Below are 27,445 nucleotides of genomic sequence, written 5' to 3' on the forward strand. Positions count from 1 at the left end.
AGAGGTCTGCACTTCTTGGATTTCTTTTATTTGTTCTGCCATGTAAGAGACAGAAGTGAAAAAAACCCCTAGTATGTAGGAGATGAAAGTGAATACAAGACTGTAATTTATTACAGGGACTCTGCAGATACCGTTTGCCATGAGAGTGCAGCAGAATTCAGTGAATTCTGCTTTAGAGTCCCAGAATGACTGTCTTTTAATATTCTTAAAGGTTTTGACCTTTTAAAGTAGAGCATTATGCTTGAGTTATTTCAAAGTCTAGGAAAAGGGCACTCTTTTTATACAATCGTTGTAAGGAGTAGCATTGGCTTACGGAGAAACAAATGAGGTAAATCTTTATAAAACCCATAAATATTTTTAGTATAAACCAACTATATTTGCTAGTCAAACACAGAAGGGAGCCTGAGGACTTGTCTACACTGGAAAATTGTATCATGTTAAGACACATCTTAACCAACATGAGCTCAGACATGACTTAGCAATCAGGATAGGTAAGGATTGTTGTGTTTACCAACATGTCAGTTGGCTGTGGTTAACTCTAGGAGGGAATAGAGGGAGGATTCTAGGATTAATCACAGCCAATGGATGTGAAATATTAAAGATGGCATCCTTTGGCTACTCTGAGTGTTTTAATCTGAAGTAATTTCTCAATGTAGACTAGGCATGAGGGAGTCTTGATAGTGTAACATAAGAACTTCACTAGGTGTCCCAGCATCAACCGAAACACCCTCATACTGACTGACTTAGACTTATGCTAGTTTAGTATTGTATAACATACATACATATTATCTCTGAATTTGGCCCAATTAGTCTTGGAGTCTCTAAGTTGATTTAACAGATATCTGAGGAAAGTGTTGCAAGAAAAACAAATAGCAGAAAGATATAAGAAGGCCTATCCTAAGTAGGCCACTCCCCTACTTTCACCTTCTTACAGACTGGGCATGTGAATTACATGATCTTGGACTCTTTGCACTCCCATTGGTAGTTGGTTGCAAATTCTATGGGATTGTAACATGATCTTAGAAATCACTTTTCAGTTTGGCCCATAGTATGCTATTAGGCATATGTGACATACGTACAGATCTATCTGGTTATGAAGATGGAGGCAGTTTTTGCTTAGTCTATCATAGGTATTTATAGGGCTCCCATTACCATAGGATAACCATCAGGTCATCAAAGATTTGTCACTGTAGCAGATTCCTCTTTGTCTTATAGCATCCTGAAGTGCGGTTGAAGTGTCTTCTGGGACTGCAAGGGATTTATAACAGAAAAGAGCTGGTTTCCAAAATGGATCTCTTTACTAGCAGATTCAAGGTAAATGGATTTTATCTTTTTTTTTTTTTTTAATCTGGTTTGGCTAGCCACACAGGATCTGATATTTTAAGCAGAGTTTGGCTCTCGCTTCCTTGGACAGACTAGGATTGTTGGGTGGGGGGATGTTCTCTTCATTCATGAGAACATTCTGGTTTTGCTTTCACTAATGAACAAAATGGTGTTGGTAGGCTCTGCAGAAAGCCATGTCCAGGCTCTTGGCCAGGATTCTTTTGGCAAGGAGTATTGGGCATCCCAAAGACCCTTGTGTTCCTTTTCCTTCCTCAAAACTGGGTTTGTATGTTAGATGTTGGATTGGGTGATTCTGCATAGACAGTTACGGGAATGTATCACTGTGTGCTGATCCAGCATGACTCTGTGAACCTTGCAGAAAGCTCTCCTATCCCCAGTCCGAACAAGTCAAATGCTAGACAATAAATGGATAGTCCCTGAGCGCCTGTTTGGTGAGCTGAGCAGAGGCCGTTGTGACCCTAGTATTCTACACTGATCATATTGCTACATACAGGCTAGTTCAAGCAGTCAGCAGCACTCTACTTTTTAATGTCATCTTTGCGTGTGATTTCATCAGCTGTCACTAGCTAGACAGGCTTGGGCCTTGTCAGTACTTGGGTAAGAAAATCCAATGTGCTGCAGGAAGTGGTATTGTGACTCAGTAGGTGTTACTCTTCCTTCAGAGGACTGAACCAATGCCCCAGATAGTGCATACTCTTCTGCTGAAGGTATAGTTTTTTGGATGTCATGTAAAACCAAAGACTTGCTGTTTGTGGGCACTAAAAATCCGCTGGGCACTTTTTGAAAGAGGAGAATAATAATTCTTATGTTTTAGCCAAATTTCAATCTGGGTAAATAAATTCTGCCTATCTAAATTTAATCCATATTTTAAACAGTTTTACAGCAGTCCTCTGTACTTCTGTCTTAATCTGTATAGTATTGGTGTGCATTGTTAAACAGCCACATGATCCACAATCTACTTACCTTTTCCGCAGGGTTATGGCTTCTAGAATTTTTTTCACTTTTGAGTAGATAAATTAGTTATATAACATTTGTAGCTTGGCACTTAACCTGATTTAGCATCTTGTTACTAACTGGTTTTCATTTTACAGAGAAGTGGCCAGTCATTTGTAATTTGTAAGCTGCAGTCAGTTTCTTGTGGAAATACTCTTGCATCTATACTAATGTCTTATTAATCAATTAACGCAATAGAAATGAAACATACTTTTTTCAAGGGTGATGGAACAACTCGGTGGAAAGCAAGTTGCCTTATGTCTCGTCATTGCAATACAAACAAGTCTCTTCATTACTAGTTCTTGCTGTAGCAAAATAAATATTTATCCAGAACAAAAAGTGTTACATCTTTTTATTGTTTTTTTATATCCATTAGGATCGAATTGTGTCCATGACTCTGGACAAGGACCATGAAGTAGCAGTTCAAGCCATGAAACTCTTGATGCTTATGTCACAGTAAATAATTTTTTTTAATGTTCTATATTGTTTTAATGGCAACAAGACCCAGATGTAATTAGTTGAGGAATCCACCTATTACTGATAATGTGCTCAGAAATAATTGCCCCCTGCAGGACATGGGTTAAATGGGATAACTACAAGCTAAAAATCTGTTGTGACGTGTGTGACCAAAGTTAAGTGTTACTTAAGAAGTGTGCTTATTTCATTATAACACATTCTGGAGAATCATGTCTATTTTATAAATGATATTTTTTTAAAATATGGGAATAGTGAGATTTCTTTGCCCTTTTGGTTTTGCACTTCTTTTTATATGTATAGACTCTGCATCCCATTGCAGGTACTGGTCAGATTTTAAGATCCTGTAGGAGCCAAAGCTTCTTGTGCTTCAGAGTATAAGCTGACTCCTGAATATGGCCAGGGAGAGATGGCTTTCATCCATATACGACATTACACAATTGATCAGGTGCATTGTGGGGTTTGCTTTTCTTCTGAAGCACAAAGTATTGGTCACTGCTGGAGGAAGGATGTAGAACTTGATGGGCCAATAATCTGACCTGGGTCTGTAAATCTTACTCTCACTGAACCCTGAGTGCTGTAGTGAGAATGACTGACTGAATTTGTGACTTGCTGGGGTCAGTCTTCAGAATGAGCAGTGCAATAGTTTGATAGTTAGAGTTTGTCTACACTTGGAAACTTACTGAAATAGCTATTCCGAAATAATCATTTTGGTGTAAGCCCCTCTGTGTTACTGTCATTCTGGAGTAGCTATTTCAGTTAATTTCCAAGTATGGACATGTCCTTATAAAGCTGCTTTTCCTGTTTCTTCCTGCCTGCTTCCCCTTTGTTGTGTTTCTGATCAGAGCCATGTTAAGCTTCAGCCTTCTGCCCAAAGGAGTGAATACGAGTCTGGTAAATGGACTGGACTTTATTTTTTCCTAAAAAGTGTGCAACAATATGTAGTATCTATATTAATTTAAAGTCAGAGTGTTTTTTTTTATACTTAAAACCACTTCTATATAGGCACATTAGTCCAGTGATTGGGCAAATTTATATTACAACTGTACACCAGGACCACTGTCAGTATTCCCTTCTCTCCCACCCCAAACTCATCATTCATGTAAAAGTAACTGTTTGAATCTGTTAAAGCAATGAAAGATTCTGACCTTGGCACAAAAAGTGGGAGTGTGCTAATAAAGTTTGCAAATGATACAAAGTTGGCAGATATTGCTAATACAGAGAAAGACCGGGATATCATACAACAAGATCTGGATGATTTTGTAAACTGGAGTAATAGAAATAGGATGAAATTTAATAGTGGAAATTGCAAGGTCATGCACTTAGGGACTGATATCAAGAACTTTTGCTATAAGCTGGGAATGCATCAGTTGGAAGTGACAGAGGACGAGAATGACGTGCGTGTATTGAGTGATCACAGGATGACTATGAGCCGCCAATGTGCTGTGGCTGTGAAAAAAAGCTAATGCGGTCCTAGGATGCATCAGATGAGGTATTTCCAATAGAGATAGGGAGGTGTTAGTGCAGTTATACAAGGTGTTGGTCAGACCTCATCTGGAATACTGTGAGCAGTTCTGGTCTCCCCCATGTTTAAGAAAGATGAATTCAACAGGTGCAGAGAACGGCTACTAGGATGATGATCCAAGGAATGGAAAACCTGCCTTATGAGAGGAGACTCAAAGAGCTTGGCTTGTTTAGCCTAAACAAAAAAAGGCTGAGAGGAGATATGATTGCTCTCTATAAATACATCAGAGGGATAAATACAAGGGAGGGAGAGGAGTTATTTAAGTTCAGCGCCAATGTGGACAGAAGAACAAATGGATATAAACTGGCCATCAGAAAGGTTAGACCTGATGAAGGTTTCTAACCATGAGGGAAATGAAGTTCTGGAATAGCCTCTCAAGGGGAGCAGTGGGGGCAAGAAACCTAGCTGGCTTCAAGTCTGAGCTTGATAAGTTTATGGAAGGGATGGTATGATGGGACAGCCTAATTTGGCAATTGACTGATCTTTGACTACAAGCGATAAATAAGCCCAATGGCCTCTGATGGGATGTTAGCTGGGGTGGGTTCTGAGTTACTACAGAGAATTCTTTCTGGGTGTCTGGCTGGTGAGTCTTGCCCACATGCTCAGGGTTTAACTGATCGCCATATTTGGGGTCGAGAAGATTGGCAGAGGCCCTGGGGATGTCTTGCCTTCCTCTGTAGCATGGGGCACAGGTCACTTGCTGGTGGATTCTCTGTACCTTGAAGTCTTTAAATCATTATTTGAGGACGTCAATAACTCAGTCTTAGGTTAGGGGTCTATTACAGGAGTGGGTGGGTATGTTATGCATTGTGCAAGAGGTCAGACTAGATTATCATAATCATAAGGTTCCTTCTGACCTTATAGTTGATGAGTCTGAATCTGTGCATGATGGTTCCTACCTAGCTACAGACACTGATGCAGACAGTGCTATCAGCAAGCAGTCTTAGGGTATGTCTACATTTGGAGTTATAGGTGCGATTCACAGCTTGTGTAGACGTACTTGCGCTAGCTGTGATCGAGCTAGCATGTTAAAAATAGTGTGGCTGTGGTAGCACAGGAAGTGGGGAGCAGCGGCCTGGATCAGCCACCCCAAGTACATATGCATGGGGTCCAGGTTGGTTTGTACTTGGGGCAGCTAGCCTAAGCTACCCCTTGCTGCTGCCTGTGCTACCCTGGTTGCACTATTATTAGCGCGCTAACTCGATGAGAGCTAGCACAAGTATGTCTGACTTGGATAGTAGTAACTGTTTAATTTCCGAACCTTTGTTTGCATTACAGTACCAGAATATTCTTGTGCACTGAAGTGCTGCTTTATTATCACACTTGACACTCCGCTGATGTAAGTGGCATTACTCCAAGCTTACACCAGCCTATATATGGGAACTGAATTGGGCCCATTGTATATGTTCATTAGTGACATAACTTGTTTTTTTACAGGAGGTACCATTATTTAACTGACACTAATAGTAGGTACATATTACCATTACTAATATAAACACAATGACCACTTTGTATATGACATTTGCTTCTCCATATTGCATAGATATTCCATTGTACTTTGTTACACCATCTATGTACATAACATGGCCCTGTGCTAGGAGGAGTAGCACACCATTGTTAAAATACAATGACTCTTTAAACCATTTAAGGATGGTGTTGTTCTATATCTGAACCAACAAACGCTATATTGGCACTGCAGCTGTCTAGCTTCTCTGGCTTTATTGTTGGGTTCATGTTCTCACTAAACTCATGAATGCAAACTATAGTCAAAAAGTTTATTGGTTGTTTTTATTTTTAGGAAAGACTTGTCTAAACAAAGTTTAAAATTAGATTTCCAGCACTGAGCAGTTCCTCCTAAGTTTTCCAAACAACACTTGTCCATCATAAAAGATATTTCCTCGTAAATAAAATGAGTGCATGTTTTTGTTGATTAAGCCATGGCAGAGGTCCAGCAACTACATACTTGTTGTCTTTGTTTCTGCTCCATCTGTTGCAGAGCCAACAGCGCTCATAGTCACTCTAAGCCCTGCTGGTTTGGTTTAATTATTGGGAAGATGAAGGTGGGAGTTGGGGACTTACATGAATAATCCACAAATCCAACCAAGAATCTTATCTCTTTCTCTTATAAAATTAGCACTGGCCAGTCTAAACATCTTGGGTGAAGAATAAGTGCTCTGCGCTAAACTCTCTCTGATAAGATTGCTTTAAGAGCCTGTACCAACTTGCCTTTTCAGCAGGGGAGACATTTCAGCAGTGATTAACTACTGTCATTGCAGGAGCAGAGAATTACTTAAATGCATGTTCTGATTTCCATCCTCCTTGCTACCTGTTCCTTCAGATGTATATATCCATTTCTTCTTCAAGTAGTGTCCCTGTGGGTGCTCCACTTTAGGTGTCGGTGCATCCTTGTGTCGTTGATTGGAGATTTTTGTTAGCAGTGCTTGTCCAGGTTGTGCATGCATTGTGGCTGTTTTGCGTTGCCGTTGGCGCTCTTTTCGGCGTGCACACAATCTGACCTCAATTCCTTCTCAACCATCTGCGGTCCGAGACGGAGACTCCAGCGGTTCCTCACAGATTGTCAAAATTTCCTTTCGGTTAGTCAGTTTTTTTCTCAGTTTCTGTCATAGTTTAACTTGTTTTTTCCTATTATTTTTTCTTCTAGTCTTACCTTAGAATAATTAGTGTCTTTCCCTCACCAAAGTGGTGACATGCCGGACTCACCTGGTTTCTCCTGCAGAGACGCAATGCCCGCGTCCAATGGCCACTCTGTGTGCATCAAGTGCCTCAGTGAGGGACATATAGCCAAAAATGCTCTCACTGTAAAAACTTAAGCTTCAGAGCCAGATGTGACAGAGACCTACGATTCAAATTACTACTAATAGAAAGGTCTCTCAGACCTGCCTCTGATCCGGGTCAAGAAAAACTGGTCTCTCAGGACAGGACTGCAAGAAAAAGGCACTTGACGCCACCTGATATCGGTCAAAAAAAGAAGAGATCACTTGCCTCAATAGCTAAACTAATTTGTACCAAAGAAGCTACAGGTCTCTCGGGTACATTGTCCAGCACCGGGTCAAAACAGCCTTTTAGCTCTGGCATGGAGCAAAAGGAAAAACCGGGACACCGCTATTCGAGCATAGTACCATCAAAGTTAACAGTCCATAAAACAACAAAAACCGTCATCACACCAGCACTGGTACAAGTCTCGGCACCAGCGATCCGCATGGCACTGACAACAGCCAAGCCTCAAACTCTGGCACCATCGGCACTGATGACTGCCCTGGCACCGACCACCGGCACCAACCTGATTCTGGTGTCAGCACTGGCACCAGCACCAACTACGGCGCCAGCAACATCAGCATCAATCGTCAGGGAGGAGCCAAATCCAACTCCCTTTTCACGGAAGCCATAAAATTATGGAATTGGTGTATAATCCACAATATCAATACCTGGGATCCAAAACGCACTGACAGACTTCCTCAGCAGGACATTCACCAACGATCACGAGTGGGAGCTACACTCTGGACTTCTGGAAAACATTTTCCAGCAATGGGGTTATCCCACTTTAGATCTCTTCGCCACAACATACAATTGCAAATGTCCCCTTTTCTGCTCAAGGGTGGGTATAGACAAGGGGTCAAAAGGGGACGCATTCCTCCTCACTTGGAGCTGGAATCTCCTCTACACATTCCCACCAATCCCTCTAATAAACAAAACCTTGCTCAAAATACATCAGGACAAAGTGATGGTAATAATGATAACTCCAGCGTGGCCCAGACAACCATGGTTCACTTACCTAACACAAAGGTCAGATTGAACACCAATCTCCCTCCCACTCCTAGAGGATCTCCTATCCCAGGACGGGGATGCAGCGTTCACCCAGATCCGAGCAAGGTACACCTAACTGTCTGGTTCCTAATTGGTTCCAACTGGCAGAACTACAGTGTTTGGAAGCAGTAAAATAGGTATTACTAAACAGCAGAAAACCTTCCACGAGGAAGACATATCTTCAAAAGTGGCGCAGATTTAATTCCTGGTGCCAACAGAAACATATCTCTTCAGCATCTGTACCAATCCCAGCCATACTCGAATATTTTCTTAACCTAAAGGAAACAGGGCTGTCAATTAGCTCTATAATAGTGCACCTAGCTTTTCTCACAACCTTCCACAATCATATAGATGATAACACTGTTTTTACACACCCAATTGTGAAACATTTTATGATAGGTATACAAAACTCATATCCATAGAATCGTTCCCCTACACCACCATGAGACCTGAACCTTATTCTAAAAGCCATCACCAAACCATCATTTGAACCACTAGCAACTTGCTCCTTAGCGCACATGTCTATGAAAGTCTTGTTCTTGATTGCTATAACATCAGCAAGACATGTGGGTGAACTCGGAGCTCTTATGGCACATCCACCCTACACAATATTTCACAAAGATAAAGTGACTTTGAGGCCCCACCCCATATTTATCCCCATGGTCACATCACCTTTCCAATTGAATCAACCTATCCATTTAACTACCTTTTGTCCAAAACCACACGCTAATGCACAGGACGCACTCCTTCATACTCTGGATATGAGACATGCTTTAGCTTTTTACCTTGATAGAACTAAATCATTTAGATCATCTCCTCAACTGTTTGTATCCATTGCGGATAGATGCAAAGGAATGGCCATATCCACACAAAGGCTCTAGAAGTGGATTTCAGGCTGCATCCATGCATGTTACAAACAATCAGGAATTCCACACTGCAGAAGATCAGAACACATTCTACAAGAGTGGCATCTACATCCACAGCTTTTCTAAAGAATGTACCAGTAGCGGAAATCTGCAAAGCAGCTACCTGGACCTCGATCCACACTTTTATCAAACATTATGCTATTGACCAAGCGTCGCGGGCAGATGCAGCGGTTTGTCTCTCAGTACTCTCCTCCATACATCCTATCAACTCCAAAGTCCCTCCAACCACCTAAGGGTACTACTTGAAAGTCACCTAAAGTGGAACACCCACAGGGACACTATTTGAAGAAGAAGAGAGGGTTACTCACCTTGTGCAGTAACTGAGGTTCTTCAAGATGTGTGTCCGTGTGGGTGCTCCACTGCCCACCCTGCTCCCCTCTACTTCAGAGTCAAATCCTTAGACTTCACGGTTGAGAAGCAACAGAGGAGGTTGGGTCGCACGTGCATCCAAAAGAGTGCCAACGGTGCCACAAGACAGCCACGATGCATGCATAACCCGGACAAGCACTGATAGGAAATATCTCCGATCAACGACACGTGGACACGCCAACACCTAAAGTGAAGCACCCACAGGGGGACACATCTTGAAGAACCTCAGTTACTGCACAAGGTGAGTAATCCTTTCTTTTGTGTATTGTTTTAATTTAATGGTAATCTGTCTGAGTGAGGGACTTCCTTTGCTGCTTGTATAGCAAATAGCATGATGGGAGCTTGATTGGGCCTCTACATGGTATCATAAAATTAATGGTGCTACAAAATTTCATGTAATTCCCAGTATTAATGAGGACAAAGCGGTGATACAAAGCACCGTGGATTAGAAATAGGAAGGAAATAAAATGGGAGGAAAAATGTGAGCCATAGATATTTGGTAGAAGAAAGAAGTGAGAAAACAATAATTCTGAAAGAGATTTGGAAATCCTAGTGGATGGCAAATAGATATGAAATTGCAATTCAAGATGTTAGTAAAAAGGACTTTGGGGCATCCCTGTACCGAGGTATACTGACCAAGGTATAGAACAGGAATACAATGCTCCCACATTATAGTGCTTCAGTGAGAGTGCACCTGGATTATTGTAGTCACTTCGAAGCTCTTCACTACCAGAAAGAATAGAGGGAGTTTAGAAAAGAGGAACAAAAATGATTAGGTAACTGTAGGAGGTGACTGATGAGGAGAGGTTAGAAGGGGTATCCACAAACCTACAAATAGCTGGAGGATGTAAATAACGAGCAGGGGAGGAATTATTTTGGCTCATGTAAATCTCGGTATAATTAGAAATGATGGGACTAAGTTAAGAGAGAAAACTTAAGTTTAGCATCAGGAGAAGCTGCTTGTCAGTGAGAACTATTAATGCTTTGTACTCTTAGTGCCTTCTATTTAAAATGCCTTACTGGCATAATAAATTAACTAATTCTTATTACAGTCCTCTGAGGTAGGTAAGTAGTGGTATCCTTATTTTATAGAGGGGAAGATGAGGCTCAGAAGTTAAGCATTTCTGGTTTCACACAGTCTTTGGCAGGAGCCAGAAATTGGATAGAGAGAAATTGTGCTCTAAAGACTTCCCTGTCCTTCCTGTTTCTCTGTTAGACTATGAAATTGACTCTAACTGAAGTGGTAGAAGCCCCATTACTTAAGACACTTCAAAATTAGAATTGGCAAAGCACTAGAAAGTATACCACAGCAAATAATGCCACTTTGGCAGGGAACTGAACTAGATAATTCATTAGGGCTTTTCCATATGTAACTCCTATATTTGTCTCTGGAGAAGAAATTGAAATCTGATAGGAAAATGCATTATCTCTAACAAGAAGATCGGGTAAGCCATCTGGGTAGAAAACCTATGCATACCATTTGGATTATATCTGTTGTTTAAATACTATTGTGAAAAACATTTTCATGTGACTGAGAGGAGATGGGGGAGAGAGAGACATCTTGTATGCAAATAAGGAAATTATCTGTCTTCCTCTCTTAGTTAGTGGCCCTTAAACTATTTCCTTTAGAGATATGTGAAACCAAAAGTTTGTTTTCTTAAAATTGCCAAAATTAGATGTAGGGAGTATGTGTCTATGTGAAGCTTTCTTTCTACTCTGATAAGTTAGCCCAATACATTCTTGATTCTTTCTAATGGATGATGTCTGAGGCTTACAGTGTGGTGGCAGATCCTGCAGTAATGAAGGGGGACAGAGTAAGAGCAAGCAGAGTACAATGCAAATTAATGGCTTCTCCATGATTCTGTTGGCACTATGCCATTAACACAGAGATATGGGAATGCATTGAGATTCCCTGAAGGAAGAATCAAGCCTGTCCCAAACAAGCTAAAAGCGAAAGGCCCCTCTCCTCCTTCATGATGGTGATGGCATAAACTAGTCACTCCCTCTGTTATCTCTTATATGCTGCAGCCATCTTCCTGCCACCATCCACCTCTACTAACCTCCTCTTCAAAATGCCTGCCAGCCCTAATCTCGTCCCCTTCTTGAGACCACTAAAAAGAAAAAAGAGCCTGCTTTCCTCTCAAATGTGTCCTTTGGAACACCCCCCCCCCCCCCCCACCCATATCCTCAAAAATCAGTTTAATCTAATCTGGCACCACAAACACTAAAATGCCTTAATCATAATCATGCTTATTGGATGGTGATGTAAGGGAGCAGCATTAAGGTTACTTATATGCCTTAACTCTGCATTTCCATACTTGTTTGGATTTCTTAATTGCAACATTTACTCTGTATTTTCTTGGTGTGTAATGTTTGGTTTTGGGATAATTACAACATCCGTGTAAGGTGGACTTTTTGGTTTTTTTACTTTTATGTTATTACTTTAACTCTGTTTTGATGTAAAGGGTTTTTTGTCTTGGGATATAAGTAATTACATACAAGCAAGAGATGATGTAGGCAGCCCCTGTGCAACCTCACCTCTGATGTTTAGAAGGCAGTGAGTCTTCTGCTTCCAAGGTCATCTTATGAAATGTAAAACAAAAGAAAGGACGTGAGATTTCCCAGCTAATGTTGGGCATCCAGAACAAACAAAGTCTTTGCTCTCTCCCTGGAGCACCTCTTCTTTCTGGCCTGTTCACACTGAAGTGAGTAGAAAATGATATATCATGGAATTGGTATGTGGAAAGCCATGATTATTTTTAGGCATCTAAATACTGGCAGGCACTTCTGGCTTAACCTTTATCTGTCACTTGGCATTTTAAGGGCTGTAAATTTGCAGCAGTAGTATTGCACTACATAAAGTATTTGAATGTGTGATTATTGGCTTATATGTACAAAGAAGGCATCCTTTTATTGAGGAAACACTTCTAAAACTACCATTTTAGTAGTAGTATATAGGTATGGCCCTTTGTAGAGGTAAGTAGTCTCTGAACTTGTCAGGTATTTTTCAAGTGTAAACCTTGACATCTTAGAGTAAGCAACTGCTGAGCACTGTGTGAAAGGTGAGAGAACAGATGCACATTCAGATATTCTGTCTGCTTAATTAATGGATTTTTAAATAAGAATGTCATGTCTGCTTGGCACCAAGGTCGGAGACCTCCTGGACTATGACCAGGGGGACTGGGTGGACCCCCAGGCGCTGGCTCGGCGAATGGGGCTCTCCACCCTTCGCACCCCCCCGGCGCATACTCCAGGAGGTGAGGGCATCCATGCCCCCTGCTGCTCAGGCTTACCTTGAGCGGGTCCTGCGAGAGGGTGCTCCCCGCCCACCACTCAGCCCCGGCCCTATGGTACTTTCCATCGGGCCCCAGTCCCATGAGCCCACCCGACTGTCCCCTCCCCACGCCCCGAGCCGGCTGCATGACCTGCAGCCGATCCTCTTTTGAACCGCACCACAGGCCCATCTTTACATGCTCGTGCTCCATACCCTTCATTTCCTCGCCCTTGTGTCCTGCCTTGACACCAAGTGGCGGGACCTGCTGCCACCTACGTAGGCTGAGGACATCCGGTGAGCCAGTTTGTATTCCACCTTGACCCCATGGTCCGCCGGGGACATCAGTTGGCGGCTCCTTCATGGAACCGTGAGCACGGGCGTGTAGTTGGCACGGTTCACCCCTCACCCCAACACCTGCCCCTATTGTGGCATGAGGGAGACCCTGGCGCACATCTATCTTGAGTGAGCCAGGCTGCAGCCCCTATTCCAGGTCCTCCAGAACCTCCTGCTGAGGTTCTGGCTGCACTTCTCCCCGCACCTGTTCATTTATGCACACCCCATCCGTGGCCCCATGAAGTCGCAGGACCTCCTCGTCAACCTCCTCCTGGCCCTGGCCAAATTGGCTATCTACAAGACCAGAGAGAGGAGGTTGGCGGGGGGGCTCTGTGACTATGGGGCCTACTTCCGTTCCCTTGTGAAATCTCGTATCCGGGCAGAGTTCTTCTGGGCAGCGTCGCTGGCTCCCTTGACACCTTCCAGGAGCAGTGGACGCTGTCTGAGGCTCTCTGCTTGGTGTCCCCTTCCAGTTTCCTTTGTTTACACATGTGACCCCCACGCCCCTTTCTGGTTTTTCATTTGTTGTTTCAAGCATTCAGTTGCATTTGGGGTCCAGTGGCTCCTCCCCTTAGGCTGGGGGAGGGGCCTTAAGCAGTGGGTGGGCTTGTTGGCTCACAGAAGTGAAAAGCCAACAGACCACATGCCTTCTGTTCAAGTATCCTGGGGTTTCCAACCCACTACTCTCCTACTGTTTTAAACCACAGCCAATGTTTATAGATTAGTTTAAGAGCTGTTTATGACCAAAAAAAAAAAAAAAGACAATCTCCCACCAACCTTCACCCAATATCAGTACAAGTAGTTGTCAACAAGAGGCCCAGGTGTCTAATATTAACCTGCTAGGGAATACGATTTGAGGGTGCCAGAAGTGTTGTATTTTTGAATTTGTGACTTGTCAAGATACCAAGAGCTAAGGCAGTGCTGGTGACAAAAAAGCTGGTGGTTGGCTGATAGCATAACTAATAAATAAATAAACCCCCTACAATGTAATCTCTGCCGCAGGATATTTAGCTCACCTTTACCCTCCCATACTACTCCAGAAGTGGAAGGGTCTCATTGCTCTTTGTTCTGTTGACAGTGTTGTCTAATGGCATGAGCGCAGGAGAAGGAGATTGGAATTTCTAACTTTTAATCTCATCTTTGATCTTCGACTCCCTCTGTGGCCTAGGGCAAGTCACTCAACCTCTCAGCCTCAGTTTCCTTCACTGTAAAATGGGGATAATAATACTTTCTGACCTCACAGAGGGTGTTTTGGAGGATTGATTAATATTCATGTGATGCTCTGAAGGTGTGTAAAGAACTATATAAATGAGAAATGTCCTTAGTAAGGCTATATACTTGTTGCAAAAACTGCAATTTTTAAGTTTTTCAATAAGTAGTCATGGTCTTTGGCAGGCCGGTCATCTTGCTATTGAGCATGCTTCCTCCCATGATTTTTAAAATGGGTTTCTTTATAAGCTCATTGTACTAAAGTATGAGTTTTAAAATCTTGATTAAATAGGTTTAAACAATTTTGATTGGAAAAATAAAGGATATTTGATCTATAGTATAATGTTCTGTGGCAAACTATCCAAGATTAAAAATATTGTGTCATGCATGACTTTCCTTTTTTATAACTAATTTTTTTTTTTTTTGGCCTTGAGAACCCAACAGCCTTAACCAGGCTTTTATGTGAATGTTTATGCCCACACAGAAAGCCTGATTCTTCATTCCTTGTACTTTGTGTAGACACTTTCATCTCTACAAAGTGAGTACAAAAATGCTGCTCCTCTGATTAGGTAGCATATCAAGATTCAATTTGCAGACGTGTAACTGACCATGTGAACTACAAGGCAGTGGAGATTCAGGTCCAATATTAGGCATAGGTCAGGCTTAGCATGCGTACAATCCTTTCTAGCTAAATAAGCATAATAACTTGTATTATATCTTTGCACAGGAACTGTGAGGATGCGTTATCATCTGAAGACTGTGAAACCTTATTCCAGTTTGTTTACACCATGCACAGACCTTTGGCAGTAGCAGCTGGGGAATTCCTTTACAAAAGGTATCTCTGCCTGGCTACTTTTTGCATATTCTCATTGTTTCAGAGTGAAAATGGGTTTGTTTAAGAGGAACATTAAACATTTATCTTTCAATTGGTGACTCGTCTCTGGAGGATACCAGATGTGCTTTCTTCTGCCAAATAAGTGGAGGGCTGCTGTCTGGGGCTAACTGTTTCACTTCCCAGCCTCAGCATGTTAAACAAGCATGAGAAAGGTACAAGACTATAATAAAGTATAAGATAACTGACTAATCCACAGGTATTGTATCATGCCAAGGACCATGCAGCCTTCCTTTCTACATTTTCCCTGTTGCTTTTCTTCTGATGTGCCAGTTGATCACTTGGCATCTGCTGGATTTTTTTGTAGCTGTTTATGATTAATTGCAAAGGTGGCCTCTTCTTCTCCCCTTGAAAGTTGCCTTATACGTTGTAAAGGCTTTGAATAATGAGAGAGTGCACAGATTAAAAAATCCTCCCGATTTTCAGTCAAGTTAATGAAATATACAATCTAACTTCCCAGGAGTAACTTTTATAAATGGGCCTTTATGATAATGGATGCGGGAAATGAATGGAACTGCCATGCTACAGAGGGAATTAATAAATATTCTGTATCTACAGCTTGATGAAAGTCTGTATTTTGTTTAACAACAATTGGTGAAAATACTATTGGCAAGGCTTTGGAGAGGCAATGTTAAAAGCTGACCATAATTATTCACACCTCTTCTCTCCCTCTCCCCCTTGTTGTTTATTCCCACCCAGCAAAATGATATGAGGCCTGGAATCCAGGCCCAACACAAAGAAAATGAAGTAAAACCTTTCTCTGACGTGTCTCTTGTCACATCTCCTAGCCCTATCCTGCTTGTTTTGCAGGCCCCCAACTCTCTGAGCTAATATTGTCATAAACTGGTGGTTTATCTCCAGAACAGTGCCACTCTTAGCCATTTGAGATGCTGCCTTGATAAACTTTTTATTCGTGGCCCTCCATTGCAACATGGGACCTGTAGCATCAGCATCTCATTAATATTCCATTGGAATCTTCGCAAGTGACTGTCTGGTTCATGTCAAATGAGCTGCTGATGTTCATGCTGTTACCAGTGCAAAAGGATCTACATCACATAAACCACAACCACACATGGCACAAGTTGACGACTTTGTTGGCAGATTTGGCACAGAAGGGCCAGGCTTAAATCTACACAGAGGCTTACCTGCCCTTATGCTACTAGTGGCCTCTCCATGTCAGGTTTGAGGAACACAGGCATGCAGTGTGGTAAACATTTCACTGCTGCACTCCATGCTTTACCTGTGTCTATGGATAGACCTCCTTGTCCACCCCTTTTTGGCACTGGCCAAGATGGCTGTCCATCAGTCCTGGAGGAGGAAGCTCAATGGGAGCAGAGTTCTTTGTGACTTGGGGACCTTTTTCCATTCCCTTGCCCATGCACACATTGGGGCAGAGTTCTTCTGAGTGGTTCCCCTGTCTCTTTAAACACCTCCTCAGAGCAGTCTGCATTGTTTGGGATTCTTTGCTTCCTGTCATCTTTTGGTTCCCTTCTTTTGACCCTATAATCCTCCCATTCCTATTTGTCATTTTTTGTCTCCTGTGCTTAGGCCAAGTCTGCACTAGAACTTGTCAGTGTAGTATAATTGGTTGGTGGGGTGATGACTTTTTATTATTTTGCAGGGGAGTGTTGGGGTCTGTGTGACATTTTAATACTGGCAAAGGTTCTTGTGTCGACTAAGTCACACTGGCAAAAAAAGTGCTTTTGCTGGTATAATCTGTGTCTGTGCTGTGTTCTACTGGTATTACTATTCTTTCCTAGGGTAGAATTGGCCTTCATTAGGTCCTGGTCCTGTGGCTCCTCCTTCAGCTGAGGGTCACCCTTCCCTTATTGAAGCTGCCTTTCAATAGGATTTAAATAGGCTGGCACCTTTCATGAGCAATAAATTCACACTAAAAAAATTTTAGGAGTGGAGGGAGAAAATGGAAATCACAAAGAAATATCACCTGATGTGCCTTATACATCAGGCAATGGAGGGAGACCACTTCTTCCAATGTATGGTCCAAGTTGGATAAAACGTGTTGTAAGAGCAAGAACCTATGCTTTTGTCAACCTCATGTCAGTCTCAGGAGGAGTTTGACCTGGTGTTGGGCACTGCACCCCAGCACGGATCCAGCAGTGGGGCACAATGGCCCTGATCTGCTGCAATGGTGCGCTGTTGGCCCCAGAATCCAGCCTGGAGTCCAATGGGAGCCAGCAGCAGGCACCGAGTGAGGATGATGAAATCAATCTGGTGCTGAAACTTATCCCAGAGCACGCTTTGGAAAAGGACCAGAAAATGAGTCCATGCTCATAGGAGCTGTTTGATGCATCATCCCCTGTCACTGGAGAAACAGCCCAGGCCAGAAACATCTTGGAAAACTCCATGTCTGGGTGGCCCATGTAATTGTAATTGGGCCCCATGAGCAGCTGAGCAGGGCAACTAAACCCTCACTGGTGGTTACCTCCACCTGGCACCAAGTGTTCAGAAAACAGGGAAGAAAGGAAAAGGAGAATGGGGGAGGAGGAGACACGTGACATGCAGCAGTAGGGCTGTGCTTCTGTCATGATTGCATTTCTTGATGCACTTTTTTGTTTTGTTTGTTGTAACTTTTGGGTGGTGTAATGCCAGCTGGCCTGCCTGGCATTGGGTGACTGTTATACTGTTTTAATACTTTTACAAATAAAGCTTTATATCATCAACAAAGTTTATTGCTGTCACTACATCTGTGATGGGGCATGCTTGCCCTGAACTGGTTCTCCAAGAGCTATCTCTATCCTGTGGGCCGAGGAGGCCACGCGCCAGCTGGAGAGTGGATATAAGAGGGAGCCGAGCAGCTCAGTCGGGGCAGGCTGTTGAAGAGAGGGGACACAGACTGCCAGCCTTCTCCTGCGACAGGCTTCGAACCCCAAACTTATGCACGCAGAGTCCCAGACGGATTGTGGGCTGTTGGACGAACCCAGAGGAGGGACCAAGCTGCCAGGAGTTGCACCAGCTGAGGAAGCTGCAGGCCCCAGGGTATTGTGGATCATCGCCACAGAAGACAGGGTTGGAAGTAGCTAGAGGACTTAAACGTTGCTACAGTGGGGGAATTGGGGAACCAGTCAGCATGTTTTAGGAGGATCCCCACTGACTCGGTGGCTAGTACCCTTGCCACTGCCAGGGCCCTGGGCTGGGGCTCGGAGGAGCAGGGAGCACCCAAGTCCTCCATTGAGCCATACAAATCCATAATGTAGGAACACAGAGAATCCCTGACTTCTGTTGCTTACGTGAATCCAGCTCCAGCTGCGGTAAGTGCACTTTTTGGCTGAGTGTACCAACTCAGCTGTCCCTCACTACCATAGGTCCATTCAGGGGGAAATGGCTCATCTCTGGCTTCACAAAGGTTGTGAAGAGCACAGCAAGCCACAGTGATGTGCACAGCATTGATGACACTGGCATCCAGATGGGTCTGTAGATATCTCCAATGAGATTTCAATCTTCCAAAAGTTCATTCAGCAACCTTCTACACCTGCTGAGAGTGTAATTAAATGGTCTTGTGCTAGGACCTCTGAAATGAAGGTACAGTTTTATAAGCCAAGGCAAAAGGGGCTGTGCAGAGTCCCCCAGAATAACGGTGGGGACTCTAACTCCATTTATGACAGTGTCATTTGGTGCAACTAGTGTCCCAGCCATGAATGTAGACTCCCGATTGGCAGAAAACCATGGCAGCATGACCCTTTCCAGTGCAGCCCACATTGACATTCATAAGTTGAACTGTGTGGTCCACAAGGGCCTGCATAACAATGGAGTAGTACCCTTTGCCATTTATGTACTCATGTGCTCCTTGAGGAGGGCAAACTATGGGGCATGGGTCCCATCAATGGTCCTTGTGCAGTTTGGAGACCCCATTCTCTTAAAACCAGCAGTTACCTCAAGAATATCTTTTATGCTTATCACTTTGGGATAAACCACATGCCTGATTGCCTCAGAAACCTCTACCATCACTTTACCTACAGTCAACTTTCCAACGCCAAACTGGTTGGCAACAGACCTGTAGCAGTCTGGGGTAGCCATCTTCCAGATGACTATAGCAACCTGCTTCTGCCCTCATATGTGTGTCTTTACTCTAGAAGATTAGGGCAAGCCACTCACAAAGCTCCAGGAATGTGGCTTTCTTCATCCCAGGACTGCAAGACGATGTGATCCTACCAGTCTGTGCTTGTGGCCCTGCGCCAGAAGTGCCGGTCTACATAGGGGGCATCAGCTGCTATTCTGTGTACTGAGCAGCATCAGACAGTATGAGTCTGCCATGTCTGGGTACTCCACCTTCTCTGCCTCCTCCTGCTCCATCTTAAGCTCTGTCAGGTACCTTTGGTGGGTCAGAAAATGCCACTGAAATGTCAACCAGTGCCTCATGGAAGCCCTGCCTGTTTCCTGACACAGGAGTGAAAGCACAAACGAGAACTTCTTGAAAAGGGGTCTCCTCCGTGTTGCTTGGCAGACTGTGCTGGCAGGCTGTTCAAACTTCCTATAACATGCAGGGTGGGCAGTAAAGTTTTCCTACACTGCACCATGGTTAGAGGGCTAGAGTGGCCACATTTTGGGAGGGTGCTAGGAAGCCTGTGATACGATTGGTTTGTGTGCTGCAGTGTGGACTCCTGACCCCCAGGTTCAAGCCTGGGCTAGAAAATTCATAAGACAGGGTTAAGAATCAGTAGGGATACTTAAGCCCTGAGTTCTCTAACACAGGGCAACTGACTCTAGTCCCACTAAACCTGGTCTTACATTGCAATGTAGACATACCCCTAAGCCTGGCTTAATTTTCAGAGACTAGATGTACCATATTATGAAGTATTGCTGGGCAGTAAGATTTTATAGGAAGGATATTTCTTTTTTATGGTTACATCTAAATTACAGTGTACATTCACCATCAGTTTGGTGAGTACTTTTACAGGATAAATAAGTGCCCTAACCATTTGTGCATTCATTGCCATGGAATCTATCTATGTTGCCCAGACAACTGGCAGGAATCACTATCAATGGTTGCAGGTAGTCCCTGCTTTCACAGAGAGAACTTCCAGCTAAAAATAATCTAGTGCTTCCCCCCTCCATCTGACGGTAGAATTTGATGTTTACTGAATGGATTAATAGATTTTAAAAGAAAGAAGTCAAGCTGCTTGAAATCCTTACAGAATATGTACTTCTTCACTGAGTAATCTAAAGGTACACAGCAGAACTGGGCTGACTTCTTTTTCCGTTGGCAGGCTGCTTAGTTATCAGGGAACTGAAGAGGAAGTCCCACCCAAAGGAAGAGGGAAGTTTGGGGCTAATCCCAGCTACATGAGAAAATTAATCACTTTCTTCTTGGAGAGTGAGGTAAGGAGAACGTAGATAATGATATGATGGACAGAGAGATGAGGGGAAGCCTTTCCGATTCAGTGCAGCTGAGAGTTGGTAGTGAGGTGCTGCTGGAAATCGGAGGGAGAAGTGAAGTGAGTGGGGAGAAGACTTCCTTTTGAAAGGTTTTTTTGGTTGCATGATCAGGACTGTTGATCTTGGAACATGATACATTCTCAACTCCAGGATGAGCTTCAGTAAAGTGAAGTTGTACTAAGACTCTTATTTTACAGGTGTATCGATGCAGAGAGGTGATGTTGAATTGGCTTTCTGAAAAAACTAGGACTGCTCAGCCAGGGATAGCAACTAAAGTATAACTCATGTCAGGCTCCTAAATGGGAGTGGGCATTTTAGGTGTTACCAACAGTAATAAAAAAGTGCTATTCACGATGGCTTTGGGGAGATTAGTCTTTTTAGGAAATCTTTCTTCTGTCCTTTAAATAACTCTTTTTCCCTTATGCTATTCCCCATATATCAAACTGAAGAATTATTTTTTAGTTTGGGTTTAGTAAAAAAATACACACATTGAAATATATATATATATATACACACACACACATACACACACATATGGTTTTATGAGAGAAGGAGAGGGGAAATATGTAATAAGCTGTCTTCACATTTCAATAAATGTTTGATGCTGTAGGTTTATGTTTTTAATCTCTAGTTACATAAACACGTCACATACCTCGTAGACAGCCTGTGGGATTGGGCAGCCAGTTTGCTGAAGGACTGGGAGTGCATGACCACTATTTTATTGGAAGATGCTGAAGAAGGAGAAGGTAGGTGAGCTAAGCCCTTAGTGTTGCCCAAATTACTCTTGTTTTATTTACTAGAAAAAAACTTCCTTCATCTTAAATTGTAGCAGGGTCACTTGGAGAGCTTCTTGGTTGCAGAGAGCCACAAAACAGTTTTGGCTCAGTGTCCTGCCATGACTTAATGTCCTCAAATATTGACGCAATATTTCTACGAAAACCTTGTGGAAACACTATCCAACAATTATGCCATGAATATTTATGATTCTCAGTGACTCCTCCCTCCTGTCTTCTTTCTCCTTCCTTCCTTCCTTCCTGTCTGCTGAGAAGCAGAGGGTGAAGAATGCTTCTTCTTTCTCTCTCTCTCTCTCTCTCTCTCTCTCTCTCTGCTCAGAGGGGTAAGAAGGGATTCTAGTGGCCCCAGTGTTATTGTTACGCACTGTTTCCTCCTCAACAGTCAGGTGTGTGTCAAACAGCTTTGGGAAAACGGTGTTGAATGGCTCTCTACTTGCTGGATGAGAGAATCACCAGTCCAATCCTTAGATTACAGAAGAGTCACATATAGGGTCCCGAGGAGCTGTATGTGATTCTAGAGTCACGGGTTTAGTATCATTGAGCCAAAGTTTCCCCAGAAGATGATGAGCCTCAGGTCTGATGGAAGAGGATGAAATTTCATTGGAATTTCACTCCCTTACACATGAAGTCTGAATTTAGCCCATTTTCTTCTGGGAAAACTTCAGTTCTTTGACACTGAACCTGTTGCTTTATTTGGCAAATACAGTGGAATCCACTTATAATAAACTCAGCAAAATTCATTTTATTCTGAAGTAAATTAAAATTCCAGATAGTTTCTGTGAATCACAGTGTGTGTATTGTAGCTGTGGTTGTAGTGACTCACACAGAATAACTTCACTATGAGGTCAGAAGAAGATTCCTTTGTATTCAGAAATCATAATCTACCTTTTACATTTCAAGGGGCATATTGGGTTTACTGGTTTTTGTATTTGAGCTGAAGAACCTAAATGCACTGATCTCATTGAAACAGTACTGTGCAGGTAATGTTCACCACTGAAAACGAAGATGCTGTGTTGAATTTAATGTCGCTTTCAGAAATCAAATATTTTAGAGGGTTTAAGTTTTATATAAAAAAATCTCTTGAGTAATGTTTATTGTGGCAGAACTAGAGGCAGTTCTTTGCTGTGGGATCAAAACATGTAGGCCCAGATTTTTAAAGATATTTTTAGGCACCTAAAGATGCTGCTAGGCGCATAGGTACCTAATTCCCAAAGGGGCCGTAGAATAAATAGTTGCTTTTTAAACTCTGTATATCATAGAAAATAATTTCAATTCACATTCAGGTTTGATTTAGCAAACGTTCCAGCAATTTTTAGCCACTCTGTTTTTCTCTGTCTCTCCCCCTCCCCACCCCTCAAAGTTGTTTTGAAGAATGAGTAGACTTTTCTCATTAGCCACACTTTTCTTTTGTGAGATACTGAAGGGACAATGATTTGCTTACAGCATTGAGTGATGCCCAGGAAAGTGCCCTCATTGAAATAATCTTAGTGACTGTTCGAGAAGCAGCTGAAGGTCACCCCCCTGTGGGCAGAGGAGCAGCCAAGAAGGTCAGTAGATTTTATTTTAATACATTTATTGTGTTGCAGTCAAATTTGTCCTCCCTATGTGCTCTGCCCAAAGCACTTTCCCAGCCAGAGGTACATAGGCAGAAAGAGAACAGCATTGTTTTTACAAGACAAGCACAATGCCTTTTGACCTCCAGACAAAGCATCTTATTATCAGTGGATATTGAATGAGATGAGCTTTCAGAGGAAGTTCAGCTCAGTGGAAGCATGTTAACGACACACAGTTACCATTTTATCCATCAGTAGATGTAGTTATAAAGCAGCCTGCATCCAAACAGCAGTCTGTTTGTTCAGCACTAACTCAAGTGTTTTATTTTTTTTTAAAAAAAAAGCAAGTGGGGAGTTCCATTCAGGGGGTAAAATCTTTACCTCAGCCTCGTGGTTTGTGTTAGTTCAAGGTATATTGATATGCAAGGTTAATCTTGGGGTAAGTGTAAAATTCCAGTCAACTCCAAGAGTATTTTATAATTGAAGCAGAATGTTTTGTCTGTAGATCCTGTCAGCGAAAGAGAAGAAAATACAACTGGAGGATTGTACCAAAATTACTGAGCACTTTATTGTGGTGCTTCCTCAGCTCTTGGCAAAGGTAACTAGCAGCTGTTTCATGAGCGCATGTTAAATATTTCATTAAAATTCCTGCAGTGCACTCATATCCTATTTTCCTCTGCAGTATTCAGCAGATACTGAAAAAGTGGCGAACCTCCTGCAAATTCCCCAGTATTATGATTTAGATGTTTACAGTACTGGACGTCTGGAGAAGGTGAATAGGAATTGGGGCAGTTGGGTGTGTGCGTGGAATATAACAAATTTATGAGACAATTTACAGGGTGTAGTAAGACCTTGTTACAGCCAGGAGACTGTCAGGACACGAAGAAATACTTAGACCCTGTTGATACCTCTCATATTTGAACTCAGGCCACCAGGGAAATGCTTTAACATTTGTCTGTATGGGTATACCCAAGGTTGGCCTGAGGCCCTGGTGGATAATGATTTATGGCTTTGTGCAGGAGGCCCAGCTTTGGGAATAAACTAATACTTCTTGCTTCTTGACCTCTTGTTGGTTGGAGAGGAGGGGGAGTTACAACGTGTTTCCAGGTTGCATCTCCCAGAAGCTTACTGCAGAATGAGGCTGCATTCTCATTGGAGACTGTCTCCCTTATCAGCTGCTGAGGGAGGGTAGTAACTGCAAGAGAAGAATGGGGATAGTATATCTGCATGTGGAGGAAGGGAATTCAGAAATGGAAGGATGAAATCCTTGAAATAGCAAAGCCCATATGTAAGTGGAGTGGATTGCTCAAATTAACCCCCTGTAAATATCCATAACAAGGCAAGGGAGAAATCACATCCTTGCATACTTCCAGCACAAAAAAGTTAGCTGAGAGGAATTAAAGCAGTAGCAATATGGCAGAAATGTGCTGTTATCTGTTTCTATTTATGTAACAAACAGGACTGTCAGTTTCCCACTCCGGAATAAGCCCACAACAGAGTGAGGGGAGCTCTGAAATATGCTTCATCTTTGTTACTGCATCAGGCAGCCTTGTGTCTAGAGGGCCTTTTTTTCTCTTCCCTCTTCCTCCTCAGTCTCTTCTACTATTATCCTTATTTAGGGTCATGTGTATTGCTAGACTTGGGACTGAAATACGTAATTAAGGCTTTAGGAAGATGTTAAGGTATACAACTATAAATACAAAATGATGGGATCTAAATTAGCTTTCCCATTCAAGAAAGAGATCTTGGAGTCATTGTGGATAGGCCTCTGCTAACATCTGCCCAGTGTGCAGCAGCAGTCAAAAAAGGCTAACAGAATGTTAGGAAGCTTTAGGAAAGGGATAAGACAGAAAATATCATGATGCCACTATATAAGTCCATGGAATGCCTGCCTCTTTAATACTATGTGCAGTTCTGGTCACCCATCTGAAAATATATTAGAATTAGAAGGTGCATAGAGAAATGCAACAAAAATGATTGGAACAGCTTCCATATGAGGAGAGATTAAAAAACGGGGTCTGTTTAGCTTAGAAAAGAGACGACTGGGCAGGGAGAAGGGCAATATAATAAAGGTCTATAAAATCTTGACTGGTATATAGGAAGTGAATAGGGAGTGTTATTTACATCTTCACATAACACCAAGAACAAGGGGTCAATTGATGAAATTACTAGGCAGCAGATTTGAAACAAACATAAGGAAGTTCTTCTTCATACAACACAACCTGTGGAACTTGTTGCCAGGGGATGTTGTGAAGCTGAAAGTGTAACTGGTTTAAAAAAGAATTAGGTAAGTTCCTGGAGGATAAGTCCATCAATGGCTATTAGCCAAGATGGTCAGGGATGCAACCCGATGCTCTGGGTGTCCGTAAACCTCTTGACTACTAGAAGCTGGGACTGAATGATAGGGGATGGATTGCTAAATAATTGCCCTGTTCTGTTCATTCCCTCTGAAGCGTCTGATACCAGCTACTGTCGGAAGACAAGAAACTGGGCTAGGTGGACCATTGGTCCGATACAGTATGTTCTTATATGACAGAAAAAGAGACTATTGGAGACCTATAGCAACAAACAGAATCTTGACCTGTAATCCCTTCTGTCCTCCCCACACTGGCATTTATTTTGTTTTTAGTTGTATGAAGTAAAAAGGCATAAACATAAATAAGCATAAAGTTGATTTGACTTTATCATCATGATCACTTGCAGCACTTGCATGCTTTGCTGAAAGTGGTTAAAGGCATTGTAGCTGAACACTCTGACATGGCTGTCCTCGAGGCTTGCTCCAGGGCATATTATATCCTCTGCAATGAAGAACTGGCCATCCACAGGAGAGCGGATCTTGCCAGAACTCAGCTGATAGATGAGTTGGTGGACAAACTTAATGAGCTGCTGGATGACTCTTGGCATGAGGTGCGTGTGACTGGAAGTAGAAATACCTGGAACATTTCAGGATCAAAATGAAATAAATCCAAGGGAGAGATGGACTGGTAATACATTGTTTTTCTTTGCTTGAGGAGACCAAAGCTTACAGAGGCAATCTGAATACTCTGAAATGGCTGTCTGTTTACATTTTAAAGGAGTGAAAATTGTGTTCTGGCAGGAAGAAAGGGCAGAGAATGGATGGTGTCGTCTATGGCACTAGGGAATGGGTTTCTGGGCATACACTATCATGCAGATTCTTACAGCGAATGCCAATGGATATTCTAGCCCTGGGCTACAGGGGGTTCAGATTGCTATTTGAAAATGCCCATCTAAGATCTAATGGGAAGCATTAGGTGGATCTATGAGATATACACATTTTAGGGAAGGTAAAATTCTGTATTTTTACATACTGGCAGTAAGCAAAAAGCCCTTTATAACTTGGCAGTTGGTTGTGTTTTTTTAAAGATAATTCTGTACGTACTAGATCAGATTAAAGTAGCTTTTGTGTCTTGAAAGTGGCTTTTGCTTTTGGCAGGAGGATTGCTGAGTCTCTCTGAGTTTTTCATTAGTGCTCAAAAACAGAAACAGCCGGGGAGATATGAATAGCTTGCTGGCTGATTTGAACAACAGGAGCATGTAGATGATTAACTGTGCCATCGCAAACAGGTGTCATGCATAGTATGGAAGTTCAAACAAGTGTTTTTTTTTATCGGGTGCTGGGATACTGTGGATGTGTCAAGGAAAAAAAATCACATTGGATTTATTTTGGTAGTTTAAATAGACATCTACACCAATGTGTGAATATTTTGTTTAAAATTAGAAACAAGGTTATAAGAGGTAGAGCGGGGTTCTTGAACACTTTTGTAGTGTGGACCGCAGCTAAATAAGGAGGTTGTCTTATGGAACCCCTCTCTTCTAATTCTTGATAGGAAGGAATACCTCCCTTGCCATTTGTGATTGTGTCGTATCCTTGTGGAAAGTACAGCAATTGCATATATGGGAAAGTAATCTTAGGAAAGTATTTAATGTATGTTTAGCTGTCTTTGTGATTTGGCAGCTGAAAACAAGGAGAGCCAGCACCATGGGATCAGCCAGCTCTCTGCAGACCACTAGTTTGATGGGTCAAACAATGGTCCATCCACATACCACAACGTGAGAATGTCTGCATTAGATGACTTTGTAGTTTTTTATTACCAGTACATTAGAGTGTAGAGAGGCAGGCAGCTGTGGGTTGTTCAGTTACGAGATGTTCTAATGCAAGGATAACAGCATGGCATTTCCCAGACATATAACTTCTTTCCAGCCCATGTACATTATTCTTTATCTCAGAGAAGGGTCTAGGGAACATAATCAAGGGGCAAATGGTTCCCAAAACTGGGACGATGTCTCATTTAAGGCTGTGTTAGTAGAGGAGCTAGCAACTGCCCCACAACACCGCTGTTCACTCTTTTCTCTTTCCTAACTTGTGTGATTTAGGGAGAAGGTCTTTGCACAGATGAAGAAGGAATTTGCCGAATATACTCCACTTTGAGAAGAATAGCAGCTTTTCATAAGTGAGATGTTTGTTTATCTGATTACTAACTTCCTCTCCCATCCGCTAGCACACTGCAACCTTACCGAG

At 42.5% G+C, this 27,445-nt stretch overlaps 1 protein-coding gene across 2 annotated transcripts in view; it reads left to right on the forward strand.

Moving 5' to 3' along the window:
* The window catches only part of LOC137151447 (cohesin subunit SA-2-like), an 81,516-nt gene that overhangs the window by 35,704 nt on the left and 18,367 nt on the right, over positions 1 to 27,445 (forward strand). Inside the window, exons 12-21 of one of the 2 annotated variants that reach the window (XM_067545707.1) lie at positions 1,216 to 1,314; positions 2,714 to 2,793; positions 15,000 to 15,107; positions 20,390 to 20,501; positions 21,190 to 21,304; positions 22,796 to 22,899; positions 23,411 to 23,503; positions 23,588 to 23,677; positions 25,609 to 25,812; positions 27,301 to 27,377. In XM_067545707.1, the coding sequence (XP_067401808.1) occupies positions 1,216 to 1,314; positions 2,714 to 2,793; positions 15,000 to 15,107; positions 20,390 to 20,501; positions 21,190 to 21,304; positions 22,796 to 22,899; positions 23,411 to 23,503; positions 23,588 to 23,677; positions 25,609 to 25,812; positions 27,301 to 27,377 (1,082 nt within the window). The remainder of the gene's footprint in view (positions 1 to 1,215; positions 1,315 to 2,713; positions 2,794 to 14,999; positions 15,108 to 20,389; positions 20,502 to 21,189; positions 21,305 to 22,795; positions 22,900 to 23,410; positions 23,504 to 23,587; positions 23,678 to 25,608; positions 25,813 to 27,300; positions 27,378 to 27,445) is intronic. The other variant, XM_067545708.1, reaches the window with a different exon arrangement.

This window comes from Emydura macquarii, unplaced genomic scaffold (assembly GCF_026122565.2).
Source record: "Emydura macquarii macquarii isolate MOO-44397 ecotype Brisbane River unplaced genomic scaffold, CSIRO-AGI_Emac_v2 contig_1070, whole genome shotgun sequence".
NCBI lineage: Eukaryota > Metazoa > Chordata > Testudines > Chelidae > Emydura > Emydura macquarii.